Here is an 18972-nt window from a genome sequence, read left to right as displayed (position 1 = left end):
GCAGAGTCACCTGGAAGGGAAAAGACAGGAGGATGTTAGTAATGCATGTGCCCCTCGTGATGTCTGCATCATGGGGGGGGACAGTCATACCTGACACCCATGTCACTCACCAACCAGCCAACTGTCCCCATACACATTCTGCTCAAATTGTCTTGGGATGTCACTTTGCCTGAATATAAAGCTGTCATGGCTGGATCCGGGGTGTTTTGCACGGACGTGCCATATGAGGCCATGTGCATCCACGATCACTTGGACATTGATAGAATGCCAATGTTTTCTGTTGCGGTATATGTGCTCGGTCTCGTGGGGGGGCTGTATTGCCACATGGGTACAATCAATTGCACCCACAGTGCGTGGGAAACCATCAATTAGGCAGAAATCTGTCATTGCCTTCAGCCGCATGTCCTCCTGGGTGGGTCTGATTATGTGGTGCGACATGCGTCGGAGTATTGCGGGGACAACTTGGTGCACGCATCTACTCATGCTGGTTTGGGATATCCCAACCACGTCTCCACTGGTTCTTTGAAAAGAGCCTGTGGCAAGAAAATGCAATGTTGCCAGGACCTTCACCAGTGGCTGCACTGCATGGGATCGTTGTGTTGGGCTGCTGATGTCATTCTTCAGGGCTCTGGTAATTTTAAGGATGGCATCAGGGCTGAATCTATAACGGTGATACACATCCACATCAGCCATGCCAAAGAGGCTAATGCGCTGTGGGTAGATCCTCTCACGTGCCCTCCTCCGTGCCCTCCTCCTTCTAAGTGCCTCTTCCTCCTCACACACTAGCAGTGCTAAGACCACGCCTGCCCCTGGCATGTTGGCATACGAATGTGTTGTCCGCAAAATTTGGTTGCTCAGCTCGTCCGGGATGGTGCTGCTGTATTTGCTTTTTTCAAGCTAACTTACTCAGGTCTGGAGCAAAGTTAACCGAGCTTTATAAGGGGTAACTTTCAGCCGGACAATCGTCTTACGCGCACAGCGCGTAGCCTAAGCCGATCGCGCGTAGGTTCGGGAATCAGCGCATCTACATCATTTGCATATTTGAATACAAATTCTATGGCAGCCTAGGATGCCATCAGCTGAAATATACGCCTACGCTGCGTAAACTTAAACTAGTTAAGACGGACAGGAGTAGCCTGATTTCTGGCGGATCTGGTTCTGTGACTATGGCGCATAGATAGGACGGTGCATCTTTACACGCACGCCGCGCATCTCCATATACGCCGGTGTAACTTGTTTGAGAATATGGCCCAATGTTTTTATGGTTTAGATTTAATTTTTCAAAGAATTGGATTAAGGATTCAACATCTCCCTTCCATATAAGAATACAATCATCAATAAATCTTTTATACAGTACTAATTGATCTGGCAGATTCTCATAAATAGCAGTTTCCTCCCACTCAGCCATGAAGACATTGGCAACACTTGGTGCATACTTCGCACCCATGCCAATGCCATTGAGTTGCCGGTAATACTTCTGTCTGTGCCAAAAATAGTTATGTTGTAGGCCGAATGCCAAACATCTCAACACAAACCTATTTTGTTTGGACACAAGTGACCCAAATTTATTTAGTGCCCATTTGGATCCCTGTATTGCTTCTATATGATTGATGACAGTATAGAGCGAGGACACATCGGCAGTTGCTAGTAGATAGTTCTCCGATCTTTCAACTTTTACAGTATCCAAAATCTGGATCAGATGTTTCGTGTCCCTTAGGTAAGCCCTCGTTTGTGGGACCAAAGGTTGGATGAACTTATCTACATACTGTCCTAGTCTTGCATTTATGGACTGAATTCCATTAATAATGGGTCTACCTGGGGGTCTGAGTGGGTCCTTATGGATCTTCGGAATTGTATATATAATAGGCACCCTACAATTATCAGGAACTAAATACTTAAATTCTCTTTTGTAGAGTACTCCTTTATCTCTTCCTCTTTGTACCAGATCAATTAGTTCTTCCTTGTATTCGTTCGTGGGGTTTCCTCTGAGTTTAATGTAAGTGTTCGAATCTTGAAGTTGATTTTCCAATTCTTCATAATAATATTCTTTAGAGAGTACCACTATAGCTCCTCCTTTGTCCGCAGGTCTGATGATAACCTGTTTGTTTTCCTCTAATTCCTTTATTCCTTTGTGTATACTTTTGGAATCAGGGACTTTTTTTTATTTTCAGTTTCTCCAGGTCTCTAAGTACCAATTTATTGAAAACTTCAACGTGTTCATTATTGTGAACCTGAGGATTAAATAATGATTTATTCCTCAGTTGGCTATGTTGAACTCTCCCCAGAAGGGTTTGATCCTGTGCTTCTTTAATGGGTTGGTTCATCATATATTTTTTGATATTTAGCTTCCTGGTATACTTTTGTATGTCCACATAGACATCGAATTTGCTTAGATTGTGTTTTGGCGCAAACTTAAGCCCTTTATCCAAAGTTAAAAGTTCAGTACGTGTTAGTTCAATCCCACTAATGTTATAAATGCCCTCCCCTACTGGACCTTTCTTCTTTTGGACCTTGTGTCCGCCTCTACATCCTCTCTTTCGTTGGGGCTTCGCATATGTGTCATTTGATCGTACCGTGGAGGAGTTCTCTCGCTCCGACGATACTCTAAAAAAGAACGTGAATCATTCTCCTCTCTGTAATTGCCCAGTGGTTCATATTTGTTGTGCGTAGGTATGGGACTTCTTCTATTATCATACTGATAATAGTCCCTGGGAGTTGAGCTCCCATGATCATATTGTTGGGGTAGTGGTCTAGATTGCTGTTGGGGATAATTATCCCTGGGATCCCTGCACTCATGGGTATAGTACTGGTGATCCTGTTGATAACCATACTGTTGTCCCCCTTGATAATCTTGTCGATTTTGCGGAGGTTTTGGCTGTTTATGATTATTCTTATTCTTCCAAGCTGGTTTTCTTGGAGATTTAGATCTTGGTTTTTGATTGTTCTTGTTCCCCCACCAGGGTTTTGGAGTTCTCGGTTCGTTATGATCATTTCTTGTTGATCTTATTAGATTATTAGGACCATAACCATTTGGGTTGTCCCTATATAATCTACCATTATCACCTCCATTATTACCCGTGGGTTCTGGAGATCTATATCTCATATCTCTCCTTGGGGATACTATACGTACCTCCCTCTCCGGGGATTATTGATTGAGCATATGAAGAATTTTTGCGGTATGGCCCATATAATTAATTGGTTTTAATTATTTTATACATATTTACATATTTTCCTCTCTGTATTATCCTTTGATAAATTTTAAATTTTAAAATATTTTAAATATTTTTATGATAATTTATTGATATTCCTATGACACATAACTAGGTACATTTTTAATTGTATATGAGTTATATTAAGAGTCTGTTTTTGGCTCTATTTGCATATTGTCTCATATTGTAGTGTTATAAGCTGTTATATCCTTTGTGGCCACTGGAGGCTGCTATGCCTTGTTGCATATCCCCAGGAGATTTTTGCCATAGGATATCTCTAGATCGTTTAAACCAATGCTAATCGCAAAAGTTTTAAACAAGTTTTAATTGTTTTTGTATATTAAAATTGCTAACATGCACTAGATGTTTGTACAGTGCATGTTTAATCCTTTTATGCCAGCGATGATGTGAGATGTCAATTACTCCCTCACTACCAATCCCGTCTCTGCCTGAGTGCCTCGCTGACCATAAATAACATCAGCTGAGAGCGGACGGGTAGTGACCCATGACTAAGTCAAGTGACCATTGACGTAACGCGTGGGGGAGGAGTTACGAGCGGGACGGATCGTGGATCCGAATGAGGAGAGGAAACATCAGCTGAGCGGCTCTATGGAGGATCCGTGCACTGTGGATATATGCGTTGTTTGAACGGCGGTATCGTGAGTGTGCTATTGCTAGAGATTAGTGTCTCTTGTGTATCTGCGCTATGAGTTGTTTCTTTCTTTGTTCCATGAACGGTGTCTATGTGGAGGAGACCTTCTACCTGTGAAGCAGGAGCTTGTTTGTGATCACATCACACTTCCTATCACTACACTGAATTGGGTGCTGTTCCAAATTGAACCACTGGTGTACATCTAACACAATTGGACTATTATTGTGGATCTGATTTATTTATATTGTATATTACTGTTTATATTATGGTATTACTCGGAGTTTAAATCACTTATAAGCACGGTTGGCATTATCTAAGTTAGTATTCAGCGCATAAATATTATATTTATACATTTTCACTCTGTTTGACCCACAACACAATTTTTGCTGCGTTTATTATTTGGTGATTTTTTTAATGGTATAATTTTGATTATTTAATTTAGCGCGGTAGTATCACATTTTTTCATTTACATTTATCCTAACTTTTTTTCCTTCTAATTTCACCTTACAGCAAACTAAAGGAAGAAATCACTGAAATTTCACATCCATCCCTAGACCTGGCCATCACTTCTTGACTACTGCTTTATGTATGTGCAAAATGAAAAGTGAACATCACTGTATCCTTTCTACAGTCATCCCGACTGTAGAAATCTTCTTGATGGAGAGAAATACAAACACTAAGGCCCCTTTCACACTGGGGCGGGAGGCGGAGTGGCGGTATAGCGGCGCTAAAAATATCGGCACTATGCCATCGGATTTGCCGCGGGATTCGGCCGCTAGCGATGCGGTATTAACCCCCGCTAGCGGCCGATAAAGGGTTAATACCACTATCAATGCGCCTCTGCAGAGGCGCATTGCAGGCGGTATTGCCACGTTTTTTCCATTGTTTTAATTGGGAAGGAGCGGTGAAGGAGCGGTATACACGCCGCTCCTCTCACCGCTCCAAAGATGCTGCTGGCAGGAGATTTTTTTTCTCCCGCCAGCACATCGCCTCGGGCTTTCACATTGAGTATGCAGTGCAGGAGTTTTTCAGGCGGTATAGCAGCGCTATTTTTAGCGATGTACCGCCTGAAAAACTCCTCAGTGTGAATGGGGTCTTAGGCAGGTAAAACAGCTCTCTTATAAGGTTTTGATTTTTGAGTTCAGCTGTTTGCCTTTAAGCAGCTCTGCCCTAATACTAAGGTGCTATTAAGTGCTTACCATCATATCGCTTGAATCCTCTTTCAGTTGTTGCAACTTCTGCATCAGGCTGCATTAAAAAAAAAAATAGAATATCCCAATAATTGCCATTTTATTGTTTCTTGAAACAAAGGCAAAAAAAGTTCATATTTGTGTAACAAAGACAGGCAACTACTATGCGGTCACATATTTGCTATGACATGTCAGTATAATCCCAATCAGCCATTCATATTTTGCCAGGAGAAGACAGTGATTATTGCTAACGATAATCGCAAAGGGAATCTGGCAGGCTGGTTGTACCCAAGTTGATCGATCCATTAACTTGGTGCATTCAGCCTGCCCATTAACAATTCAAATCTTGGGCAGTTCTTGCTGAACTGGCCGAGGCTTCGAACCGTGTATGGCCGGCCTAAGGCATGAATCCAAAATGTTTCTTTATGAAGAATACACTCTCTGTTTTCAATGGCTGTTTTTGTTGACCTGATCAAAGATCATGCTTTTCACCAATGCTCAATCTGGTCACAGATTTTTTATACAATATATATCGCTGTGGTGATGATTAAAGGAAGTAGTAATGTGAATGACTAGAAAACATACTTGATAGTGAGGGCATTGCAAACACTACTTTTGTAATTTTTAAAGCAACCATTTTTTTCAGAATAGTTTATGAAGCCACGTGCCAAACCGTGAAAAAAATATGATAAGGAAATTAGAATTGGAGTGATGAAATTAGTGGTGGCTTGTGGTATATTTTTACCACAAGCCGCCACCGATTTCCTCACTCCAATTCTAATTTCCTTATCATGTTGTTTTTCACAGTTTGGCACGATCAGTTAATTCGGGTCACAGGCACCAACAGCTCTGCGCCCTGAACTCACCCTTTTTTTAAGTCTATCAGAGCCTACAGACGATCGGACATTCCGACAACAAAACCATGGATACATTTCCGAAGGATGTTGGCTCAAACTTGTCTTGCGTACACAAATGTCGGAAATTCCGAACACCAAGAACTTGGTGACGTACAACACTACGACGGCACTAGAAAAGGGAAGTTCAATACCAGTCGTGTTAGTAGGAATTTGGTGAGAGACGATTCGCGCTTTTCAGCCCGTTATACAGCGTGACGAATGTGCTATCTCCATTACGAACGCTAGTTTTACCAGACCGAACGTTTCCGTCTCGTACTTGATTCAGAGCATGCATGGAATTTTGTGTGTCGTTTTGTTGCCGGAAAAATTGAGAACCAGCAAATGTCCGATGGGACCTACAAGCGGTCGGAATTTCCAACCAAAAGAGCTCCCATCGAACATTTGTTGTCGGAAATTCTGAGCGTGTGTACGCGGCATAAGGCTCTAATCATGTGCTTCTTAAAAAAAAAAAAAAAGTAGTGTAGGGAGCATTTTCAAAGTCAGGCAAATTAGGACGGCTCCCATAGGGAACCATTCATTTTGACATGTCATGCAACTTGTGCTCTGGAAGTCAGAGCGAATGTCGGACCAGTGTGAACCGTGCCTTAACCCCAGTATCAAATGTCCTAATCCAAAAGAAATTTTAATATTATGCAATGAACTACAGAGACGCTGAGAGGAGGAGTTTCCGGGGGTGGAGTCAGTGCAGGAATCACTGCTTGCAGGTAGCAAGGTACCATGAGATATGTAGTCCTTAAAAATTGAACATGAACAGCAGAGGAGAAGCTAAAAAGCATACAGGAAGTTGTGGAAAGAGATGCCCAGCAGACATGCAGGACTCACAACATGAAAGTAAGCTTATATTGTATTGTCAAATATAACTATTGTTTGTATTGTTACTACACTAATGATGTTATAAAATGAAAGTGTATTCATTGACCATAGCACCCCTTTATTACTTTAAAAACATATTCAGTATATGACATCAAATCACATGAATACCTTGAAGTAGTCATCCTGGCTGATTTTGCTGCAGTTAGAAAGGTCTTTTTGAAGTTCATTGGCAAGTAGAGTTTTTCCACCATTTGTCACTCTGTATAAAAAATGCAACTGCATTGGTTGGCCAGTAATAACAATATATCATATTGTATATTAGAAGTGCTCAATGCCAGACAAATATCAGCAAATAGAATGGAACTGGTTCTATCTATATTACTTACAAACAAATGCGCTGCTACAGAATGTTCCATCATTTACTAGTAGCATCTTTTTACTTTAAAGAGAGCTAAATAAATAAAACATAGTGGATTCAAATGGCTTTTCAAAAAAGAAAAATAAGTAACTCAGCAAGTATAATGTAGCAGGGAACTGGAGAACAATATTCGTATGTGTGTGTTTATATACCTTTCATTTATATTGTACATAATTTAAAAGACATTGTTGAAAAGTATTTCAAAAGCACCCATAGTCATTAGATACCTATCATATGATCATGGAAATTCTGACAGGATAAAGTGAAGACAGGTTTGCCTACCAGCTAAAATCTGATCCAGGTAAACGAACCTGTGTCGTATGTACAGTAGCACAATGCAGTGTATTGAGGATGGTCTAATTAATGGGTATCAGCATGTCCAATGGCAATTTCTGTGTGCCATAGCAATGTTAAGAGATGACATCACAAAGGCATTTAAATCCATCACAGGGGTGTTGATTTACTAAAACTGGAGAGCGCACAATCTGGTTCAGCTCTGCATTTTTTTTTTTTTAATTGAACAAGCTAAAGTTAGCAGCTGATTGGCTACCATGCAAAGCTGCACCAGATTTTTGCACTCTCCATTTTGAGTAAATCAACCCTATTGTGTTGTTAGGGCGACATTGAACTGGGACCAGAACCTGTTCGGTGGTCAGTTGGGGATCGAGTCTTCAGTCATGACCTCTTCTCCCTTCAGATCAGAGCTACTAGATCTATTAAGCTGTAATTGTGCAAGGATACATATCCCTCTCCTCAGCACTAAGTGGCACCCTAATATAATTTATAATCAAAGGGAACATGTCAGGACATCTGTTACGCCAATCTTCCTACCCAGTGCTGGAGGCTACCTCTGCAAGTAGTGCTAGTACCAGGATGACACACTGTATGTGCCCGATGCTGTACTTTGCTTCCAGAAGTTGTGCAATGGCATTCAATGCAACTGGATAGATGTCTATGCTGTGCTGTCCTAACAGGTTTAGAAATCAGTACCTTATTTACATTGTAACAACAAATGTGTGACTAGTTAGATGATTTCAGTTTCTATTTCTAATCTACACTTAAAACATGAAAATGAATTTGTATATGCTAAACTGCTGTTCCAAAATACAAATAATGGATAGATCCTAGTAGGTGACCTAAATTTGTCCTTGACACCAGAGGCATATGAATAGCACAGGGCTTAAGCAGCCGATTGAATTCAACTCAATAAAATAACCTATGTAATTCTTTTGTGTTGGCTTTTCAAAGTGATGAGGTGGCAATGCTACAATGGTCAATGTAATGTCAATATATTTTCTGATTTTTCTATTTTCTAGGCAGAAGCCTTCTTTGTGGCTTCCAACTTCCTAATGCAACATTTAGGCACAAATCGGCCTATTTAAAGTGGAACTTCACTCTTTCAATCAACATTGAAGACTACCGTATTTATCGGTGTATACCGCGCACTATTTTGCCCTGAAAATCAGGGCAAAATCGTGGGTGCGCGATATACGCCGATACCCGCTTTCCCGCCACGAGTTTGAATACTGCGCCGGCATATACCGAGCGCAGTACACTCGTGAATCTTCGGACAGTCTCTGCGCTTCTCGCACTGACGTCCTGAGCGTACAGGACGTCAGCGCGACAGTTGCTGAGCCTGCCCGAAGATTCACGAGTGTACTGCGCTCGGTATATGCCGGCGCAGTATTCAAACTCGTGGCGGGAAACGAGCGGGGAGGACGCGAGGACGCCGTAGAAGGACGCCGGACCCGCCGAAGAGGACACCCGACCCGCCGAAGAGGACACCCGACCCGCCGAAGAGGACACCCGACCCGCCGAAGAGGACACCAGACCCACCGAAGACGGACGCCGGACTCGCCAAAGAGGACACCCGAAGCCGCAGAAGGACGCCGGACCCGACGAGGCCGCCGATGGACGCCGCGCAAGACACCAAAACTGTAAGTACAAAAAAACTTTTTTTCCACAGGATTGGGGGCCACTTTAGGGGTGCGCGGTATACGCGGGAGCGCGTTATACCGCGATAAATACGGTATTTGTAATCCTTATAATGCTATAATTAGTAAATAGATAGGAAAATATATTATGAATATACAGTACGGATGATGGCCATGAGTGGGTTTTACTTCCGCTTTGTTCCCTGCAAAGTAAAGGCATAATGTGCCACTTACCTGCAGAAGAAGCCCACGATGTCAGTGATGTCCCCTCTCTCTCATCGCATCCATCTTCAACCCCTCTTCCTTCCGGGGCCGTGGACTCTGCTTTTGGCCAAAGTCGCGTGACGTTACTCCTGCACATGCGCGCGGGAGCCAATGGTCACGGCACGGGCACTATAGAAACGGCACGGATCGCGCCCTTTCTTTTGTGCTCATGCGCCGATCATGTCGGCGCCGGCTTCTAAGACGAATATCTCCTAAAACGTGGAGATTTGGGAGATATTTCGAGCACCTACAGGTAAGCCTTAATCTAGGCTTACCTGTGGGTAAAAGTGGTTGTAACAGGTTTACAAACACTTTAATAGAAGTTATATTATATTTACTTGTTTTAAACTTTTTTTTGTTCACTTCTTCAGTTACTTCCTGGCCTGGGCAATTAATGCCATACATCCCAGGAGTCTTCAGGAGAGGAAGAAAGGAGGAGGGGTTTTCTCAGTTAAGCACACCCTCCCTGCATGCATGCCCGAGCTAGAGCAGATGGATTCCATGAAGTAAATGCTACATGAATCATCTGCCTTACTCAAGATGGCCCCAACCAAAAATGCTAGGAGTGAGTGTTTCAAGGTGATTTCTCAGCAAAATAAAGTATGGAGACATGGGGGAATTTGCTTTGAATATTAAAAAAGAATTGCATAGCATTTTCAGTTTGTCGTGCTCAAATGCAGTGCAGTTCCACTTTAACCACTTAAGACCCGGACCAAAATGCAGGTAAGGGACCAGGCCCCTTTTTGCGATTCGGCACTGCGTCGTTTTAACTGACAATTGTGTGGTCGTGCAACGTTGCTCCCAAACAAAATTGGTATCCTTTTTTTCCCACAAATAGAGCTTTCTTTTGGTGGTATTTGATCAAGTCTGCGGTTTTTATTTTTTGCGCTATAAACAAAAATAGAGCGACAATTTAAAAAAAAATGCAAAGTGTTAAAACTGTCGCTTTCGACTGCTGGCGGCATGACGTGGTGCGCGTGAAGCACGCACGTCTGAGGGAGCGGCGGCCCATGTACGGATCTGACCCGGAGGAGGATGGAGGGACCTAGACCCGGCGGTGCTCCAGTGGCAGCGATCGCGCTGCAGTGAGGGAACTCACCGCGGGGCTAGCCCTCCTACAGCGGAAAAGACCAGCTTCCGCCGCCATCCGATAGCCCGCACTCTCCGGCCCCCCCGTGCCTCCCCGGGAGACAACAGATAAGGCACGGGACGGGTTGCATACAGAAAGCTTCCACTTGCAGCACTCCTGCCTGCTGCCCATCCCCCCCCCACTTGTCGGTAGTGAGTACAGATCACCCTATTGGACGGGAAACCAAAAGGTAATATGGATCCTGTTTTTTTCTATCTCTCCCCATAAGACCAGATCAGTGAAATCCATGGAGCAAGGACCAATGCCCTGAAGGCTGGGGACAGGTATTAACAACGCTGTGAATTAACTTTATTCCCAGTGCCCCTGTATCTGCATATTGCTAATGTGTGGAAGTAATTAATAATAAGGATGAACTGAGTAACTGCTTATATTTTGCATAGCATAACAGGGGCATTAGCAGGAACGTTGTACCGCACCAGTATTTTCACTGTTTTTTCACCTCATATTTAATTATACGTGAACTCAAGCCCATAGGCTTATGGGGCCTCAGCTTAAACATTGTGGATATTGATTTGGGTGGGAGTGCGGAAGAGTATATGTCATCCCAGAGACATTACCTAACCCCGCAAACCATAATTAATTTGGTAAGGGGAGTTGCCCTGGAGTATGGGTGCGAACATCAGGGGACTCTATGTAAACTGTCTCAACTATAAATAATAAGGCTGACTATTAACCAAAAAAAAAAAAAAAAAAAAACACGCGGGTGCTAGGTGCAAACGTGTCAGTTTCTCAAGAGACTTCTGTTCCCACCCTTGTAAGGGGCTGCCAAAATACGGGGGGGCTGAACGGAGGCATCAGCAGAGGCACCTGCAAAGTTTTACCCCCCGGGTTCGGCCTGGCCCATTGGAAAAAAAAAAAAAAAAAAAAAAAAAAAACCAACCTCTCTTACCCTTAGGAACTCATGCCTCAGTGAGCAACAAAAACTGCGCTGTTTTGAAAAAAAGGGAGGGTGGTGCTAGGCCCCTCACTTACTGCTCAAACTGGGGAAACGTATTAGAGCGACAAAGAAACATATAATGAATAAATCAACAAGGGGGGCTGCTTCGAAAGCCCCAAAGGATATCCCCTCCCCCACTACGATTAGACACTACATGACATCGGGCGGGAGCTCAAAGAGCCCAGGCCCAATTAAAAAAACAGAAAAAACGGGGGTAAACAAAAAGGGAGGAGGGGGGGAAACAACCCCAATAGCAGACACCTTAACAGAGTTGGAGCATGTAGTTAGCCAAGTGGAAGAACATAGCTTTGACTCTCACATTCCAACCACGGGTGAAATGGCGGCAATGTTAAAGGGATTGGAGAACGTTATAAAAGAGGAAATCAGTACATTGAGAACGGACTTATTCCACATTTTGGAACGGGTAGAGGAAGCCGAGAAAAAAATAGAAAAACAGGACCGGGATTTAAATGAATTGAAAATTCAACATCTGGCCATGAAACAAAATCAGAGATGGCTGCAATATCGTCTCGAGGATCAAGAGAACCGCAATAGAAGGCAAAATCTAAGATTGCGCTCTGTCAAGGAGGAGAAGGGCGAAGACTTGAGGAAAATTCTCGATGATTTGTTCCTCCCCCTCCTTGATAATGCCTCGGAAGGTCCCCTCAAAATAGAACGGGTCCATCGTGTGGGGAGAAGGAAGGAGGGAGGAGGGAATTGGCACAGGGACATAATTGTGAGGTTTAGACATTTTGAAGACAAAGAGAGAATTTGGACAAAATTGAGAAGAAAACCTCCCTTATCCTATGATGGCAGGGAGATCCAGATCTTCACGGATCTGGCCTGGGAAACCCTGGCCAGAAGAAGACACCTAAAACCTCTCTTGGAACAGATGCGCCAACTTAACATAAACTACCAATGGGGCTTTCCGGCCTGCTTGATAGGTCACAAAGAGGGAGTGTCAGCTAAATTAATATTTCCCGAGGAACTTGCAGGATTCTGTCGTAAATTGGACATGCCGGTCATAGAACTACCAGGATGGGTTGAATAGTGGTTAGTTAACAGCCCGCCCATAGCGGCGGCTGTGAGCATGGCGACTCGACGGGATGGGGGGGGGAGGGAGGGAGGGTTGGGGGGTGAATAAAGAAGGGCAAAAGGAGGGCAGATCCGTAACCCCTCCCACATAAGATCTAGTCCTGTGAGAACAGGAGGGAGGGGCGTGGGGTGTCACACCTCATTCACAAGAACCGATGGGTAGGGGATACCAAGGATCCCTACGGTTCAGGGGCGATGATTTGGCCTGGGTAGGGGGGGGGGGGAGGGGGGGGAGGGGGGGGGAGGGGGGTGGGAAGGGGATTATGGCTCCCAGGGATCATCCTGAAAAGTCTCATTTGTTCAAGGAGGGGACTTAGTTATTGGAAATGACAGATGTAAAATTTTTATCCTATAATGTAAAGGGATTAAACTCAGTAGGTAAAAGACTAAAGGTCTTAGCTGAGATTGAACAACTAAGAGCGGATGTAGTGTTTATTCAAGAATCTCACTTGACCCTGGATGCTAACATCAAGCTTTACTCCCCGGCATACCCTAATTGGTTCTACAGTGACTCCATCTCAAAACGCGCAAGGGGAGTTGCAATTGGGTTTACAAGAGGGTTCGGGTTTACCTTGGAGGCAAGGATGACTGACCCAGATGGGAGATTCTTGTTCCTCAAAATAAGGATTGAAAATATTATTTACACCTTAGCCAATATATACGCCCCTAATGCACACCCAACCCAATATCTAAATAAAACTCTGGGGAAATTGAACAACTTTGCCGAGGGATTTATAATCCTGATGGGCGATTTAAACTTTGTTTTGAATCCAACAGAAGATAGTACGTTCCGTGGGAGGGAGACAAAAAATGCACATCTACAGAGAATCAAACACAAGCTCCAGGAATGTCAACTAGTAGATATCTGGCGGATTAACCATCCAAATGAACATGACTACACATTTTTCTCCCCCCCCCACGGAACGTACTCCAGGATCGACTACATCCTGGCGGACCACAGGTTGATTGACGTTATTACGGAGACAGAAATTGGAATTATGACTGTATCGGACCATGCTCCTGTCTCTATGAAAATTTCATTAACCACACAAAGGAGACAGCGGCCGACGTGGCGCCTGGATGATAGCCTGATCCACGATGAAGGAGGGGGAAGTAGGGTGGAGGCTGAATTAAAACAATTCTTCCTCACGAATGACACAGAGGGGATTACCAGCGCAACCCTCTGGGAGACGCACAAAGCCTTTATTAGAGGGATCTTAATTGCTGAGGGCGCAAGAAAAAAAAAAGAGAGAAAAAGCAAAGCTATCACTCTGAGGAAAGAGATAGAGACTCTGGAACACGAACACAAAGCGCTGAGATCAAAAGTGACTTACCAAAATTTAGTTCTAAAAAGAGACGCACTCAAGGAGATCATGGAACAAGAAGCAAGGTATAAACTTAACTGCATTTCCAAAGAGAGGTACATATGGGGAAACAAACCAAGCAAACTTTTAGCTAAAATGGCTCAAAAAAAGAAAGCTAGGAATTATATTGAGAAAATTAAAGGTAAAGACGGGAAATTGGTTCACGCAACCTGCGAAATCGCGGACACATTCAAAAAATATTACGAGGACCTATATACAATAAAACACCCAGGTCGGCAGGTAGGGGAAAGGGAGGAGAAGACCCGAGAGTTTCTTGATAATGTAGGACTTCCCAGATTAGAGGAGGTGGAAAGCTTGACCATGGATCGCCCCATAACCGAGGAAGAAATAAAAAGGGCCATAAATTCCACCACTGGTGGAAAGAGCCCGGGTCCGGACGGGTTTTCCACCTTTTATTATAAGAGATTTAGTAACATCCTGATACCGAGGCTGTGTAAGTATTTTAATGGATTGGGATCGGAATTTGAAACGAGCAGCGGAGCTATAGCAGCTGTGGTTGCAATAATCTTGAAGGAAGGCAAGGATAGCTCTCTCTGTTCGGGATACAGGCCTATCTCTCTGTTAAACACAGACATCAAAATTTTTGCAAAAATTCTGGCGGGCCGCCTGAAAGGGGTCATGCACCTATTGGTGCACCCCGACCAGGTAGGCTTTGTGCCTAACAGAGAGGGCAAAGATAACAGCCTAAGGGCAATTCTTCTGCTCCAGACTATAAGGCAGAACGAGCCCCCAGGTCTATTCCTGTCAGTTGATGCTGAAAAAGCATTCGACAGGGTAGACTGGGGGCTCATGATGGAAACCCTCACTGCCATGGGAATAGGAAGCAGGATGTCCCGCTGGATTAAAACATTATACCACTTCCCTACTGCGCAAATAAAAATTAATGGCATATTATCGGAACCTTTCGAGATGAAAAACGGGACGAGACAGGGGTGCCCATTGTCTCCCCTCCTCTTTATTCTATCCCTAGAGCCGCTATTGGCTACTATTCGTAATGACCCAGACATCAATGGAGTGAGAGTAGAAGGGGAGGAACACAAACTATCGGCCTTTGCCGATGACATACTATTTTATGTAACTAACCCAGTCAAATCTATCCCCAAGCTTTCCAGAGTGCTGCAACAATACGGCGCCATCTCCAACTTTAAAATTAACGTAACCAAATCTGAAATTCTGAACATTAACTTAAATAAAAGGGAGGTACATTTAGTCAAGGAAGTATGCGAGTTCCCATGGACTAAAGAACTTAAGTATCTAGGTATAAAACTTGCCAACACAATACAGAAGATGTATAAAATAAACTATATTCCCCTATTAAACGAGATCAAGAGTGAACTAAAAAGAACGATCAATAAACCCATATCATGGATTGGACGCATTAACATGTTGAAGATGGTAGTAGTTCCTAAAATCCTCTATAAATTCTTATTAGTCCCAATTGCTCTCCCTCAGCAATTTTTGAGAATCCTTAATACCTTATTACTAAATTACGTTTGGAAAAATAAAAAGCATAGAATATCCCTCTCCATAATAAAACAGGGCAAGCCACTCGGCGGTCTGGCCGTACCGGATATCAAAAGTTATTATAAGGCGGCTGTCTTATCACGTGCGGTAGAGTGGGCTCGGGACAGGACAGATAAAAGGTGGGTGCAAATTGAGAAAGCGCTGACAAATAATTATTTGAATAACATCATCTGGATCCCTGCACAACACAGAGCACTAGGTCACAAAACACACGATATAACACGGGACACTTTAAGAATGTGGGACAGGACGCAGGCACAATTAGAAGGTAAATTTAACTCCCCTTTAATGAATTTAAAAGAAAATCCTTATTTCCCACCTGGGGAAAAAAAGATAGGAGGAAACTGGATTAGGAGAGACACAGTGCACTTAGGGGATATTATTAAAAATGGTGAGATAATGACCTATGAAGATTTGAAGGCCAAAACGGACTATTGGAATCTGGATGGGTGGCATTATCTCCAGTTGACTCACTTTGTGCGGCACCTCCCCCGCCCTCTACGGACGGAGGGGGAGCTGACTTCACTCGAAAAAATTTGCAAATTTAAGAATTCTAAGGGCACAATCACCAAATTGTATGGGTTATTGGTTAGGTTAGGAACTCAGGGTGAAGCACCCTTTATAGATAAATGGGAAAGAGAGTTAGGGGTCACGAGGGGGACTAACACTGTTCAGAGGATCACTCAATTAACCCACTCATCTGCAATAGATATACGAACAGCCGAAGCAAATTATAAGTGCCTCTCGGGATGGTATATCACCCCGGACAAAGCAAATAAATTTAAAGCAGGTCAGACCGCAAACTGCTGGAGGGGCTGCCCAGAAAGAGGTACGATGGCCCATTTATGGTGGCTATGTCCTAAAATCCAAACGTATTGGGACACAATACTGAGCCAAATAAAGATTATCACGGGAGAGGAGATCAAGAAAGACCCGTGGGTCGTCCTCTTTCATGGCAGCCAAGAGGGTGTAAAAAAATACAAGCAGTCCCTACTCCCCCACCTTTTAAATGCAGCCAAGAGACTAATACCTAAGAAGTGGCAGGAGACGGAAAGCCCACATATCTGGAGTTGGATAGATGCGGTGGAGGAAACGTATAGATTAGAAGAGCTAAAGGATAGGTATTTAGAGAAAAATAGTGAACATAGGGAGAAATGGGGTAAATGGAAGGAATATAAAAAAACATGGAGCTACGCAGAAAGAGTTAGGGTCTGATTGATACTAGATATATGTAAGGGTCGTGCAAATATGGTCATCCCTCCCTCTGTCACTCTAAAGAGGGATACATATATCTTTTGCTCTCTTTGGCCGTTTCCTAACTTTATTATTCCTTTCCCTAGTTTATCTTCAGCCGAAAAGCTGAGGCTAAGTCCTCTTCCTGTTTCTTTCTTGTTCGGCTTGTTTTCTGTTTTTTTTTTTACTATGGGACAAACGGGTGATTCCTGGGAGCCATGAGGGGTAGGGAGGGTGGGCATAATTAAAAAAAAAAAAAAAAAAAAAAAAAAAAAAATATACATAAAAGTGTCTTCTTGTTATAGGCCAATCTAGTTTCGACCAGCCAATATGGGGCGCAGGGGGAAAAACAGCGGGGTCATGACCCGGACGCCCACATAGGTGGTCGGTATCTATATTGAGATGTACACAAATTTATATATTTAAGAAATATAAAAAAAAAAAAAAAAAAAAAAAAGAGAAAGACAATGTATAGAATACATACCACACATGATGCAAACCTCAGATAGAGACGTAAGAAGCATTAAATCATGAGCGGGTCTCTAGAAATTGGTAAAAAGCTGAGGTGGTATAAAAAAATAAAAAAATAAATAAATAAAATAAAAAAAAATGCAATATTTTAAACTTTTTGCTATAATAAATATCCCCCAAAAAATATATAAAAAAAAAATATTTTTTCCTCAGTTTAGGCTGATACGTATTCTTCTACCTATTTTTGTTTTGCGCAAAATTTATAACATTTACAAAATAGGGCATAGTTTTATTGCATTTTTATTAATAATTTTTTTTTCTACTACTAATGGCGGCGATCAGCACTTTTTTTCGTGACTGCGACATTATGGCGGACACATCGGACAATTTTGACACATTTTTGGGACCATTGTCATTTTCACAGCAAAAAATGCTATAAAAATGCATTATTTACTGTGAAAATGACAATTGCAGTTTGGGAGTTAACCTCTGGGGGGCGCTGAAGGGGTTAAGTGTGACCTCATATGTGTTTCTATATATGTTGACGTTTTGGGGTAAGTGGCGCTGCTGGTCTGGTGAGGGGCTATCTATCTTTAAGTGGTGTGCAAGTATATAGGCAAATAACGAATGTTGGGTTCCTTCCTTTGGTTTAGCTTAAATATATAGCCACCATTAGGATGTGAGGTCCCCCTTTTTATTGATTGGCAGTGTATTTCCACTCTCAGTTGATGAGTGATTCCTATGTGTCCGCCAAGAACATTAAAAAATGTTTGTGAAAGAAACTCAAATTATATGTGAAAAACGATGCATTGGAGAAAGGGATAATGGTTGGTGACCCCTAGAACCAGTGTAATATTGGTGTGCAATATCGATTATATTTAGACAAGGAAATTTTAAGTAATCCGATGTGCAAGCTTGTGCTGATAATCAGTTCACTATAAAAATATATATATATAAGTTGGCCAGGAAAATAGATATGGCCCCCAAGTGAAAAACTCTTGTTCCGTGATAAGTGCTCCTTATCTAAATCATATATAAGGTATATATACAATATCAATGTTCAAACCAAAAGAAAAAAAGAAGAATTGCACAAAAATAAAATAACAATACAAGCTGTGATAGCTTCAAACTGTGCCCAATTAAAGTGCAATGTGCTGCTCAAAATGGATAGCAATAAATGTATCCTCTGGTGATAATAATGCAAGTTGAAAAAAGAAGAAAAAACATATGTGAAAAAAATATATATAGTGCATATGTGTTTCTAACTGTAGGGGGGCGGGGCTGGACGTGTGACGTCATTGATCGTGTTTCTCTATATCAGGGAACACACGATCAATGACAGCGCCACTGTGAAGAACGGGGAAGGTTTGTTTACACACACCACTCCCTGTTCTTCAGCTCCGGGGATCGATCGCGGGACTCCGGCAGCGATCGGGTCCGCGGGTCCCACAGGATGGGCATTTAACAATTACGTACAGGTACGTGATTGTGCCCAGCCGTGCCATTCTGCCGTCGTATATCGGCGTTAGGCGGTCCTTAAGTGGTTAAGCATTTACCTAACCTGCACTCACAATAATTTTCCTATTTGCTGGGTATTGGGAGAACTGGTCAGTCTTCCTTTACTTTTCCCCAAGAAGAGGTAAGAAAGTAGTAACCACACACGTGTTGCTTCTTCCCTCTTTGGGCAAATAGTAATCAGTGGCAAGTCATGACATAACTGAGAACGGGTAGATATCTCCCTATCTGTAGTGTTAAAAGAAGAGGAAGATATCAGTGATAT

The 18972-nt window shown here is 42.8% G+C and overlaps 1 protein-coding gene across 5 annotated transcripts in view; it reads right to left on the bottom strand.

Moving 5' to 3' along the window:
* The window catches only part of NMRK1 (nicotinamide riboside kinase 1), a 60668-nt gene that overhangs the window by 28107 nt on the left and 13589 nt on the right, over window positions 1-18972 (bottom strand). For all 5 annotated transcript variants that reach the window (XM_040356113.1, XM_040356147.1, XM_040356121.1 and 2 more), the window contains 2 exons: window positions 6950-7040; window positions 5061-5109 (listed from right to left, as the gene is read on the bottom strand). In XM_040356113.1, coding sequence (XP_040212047.1) covers window positions 5061-5109; window positions 6950-7040 — 140 coding nt within the window. The remainder of the gene's footprint in view (window positions 1-5060; window positions 5110-6949; window positions 7041-18972) is intronic.

This window comes from Rana temporaria, chromosome 1, assembly GCF_905171775.1.
Source record: "Rana temporaria chromosome 1, aRanTem1.1, whole genome shotgun sequence".
NCBI classification, from domain to species: Eukaryota; Metazoa; Chordata; class Amphibia; order Anura; family Ranidae; genus Rana; species Rana temporaria.
Note: the sequence above shows the minus strand (reverse complement) of the source record. Positions and strands in the feature narration are given on the sequence as shown.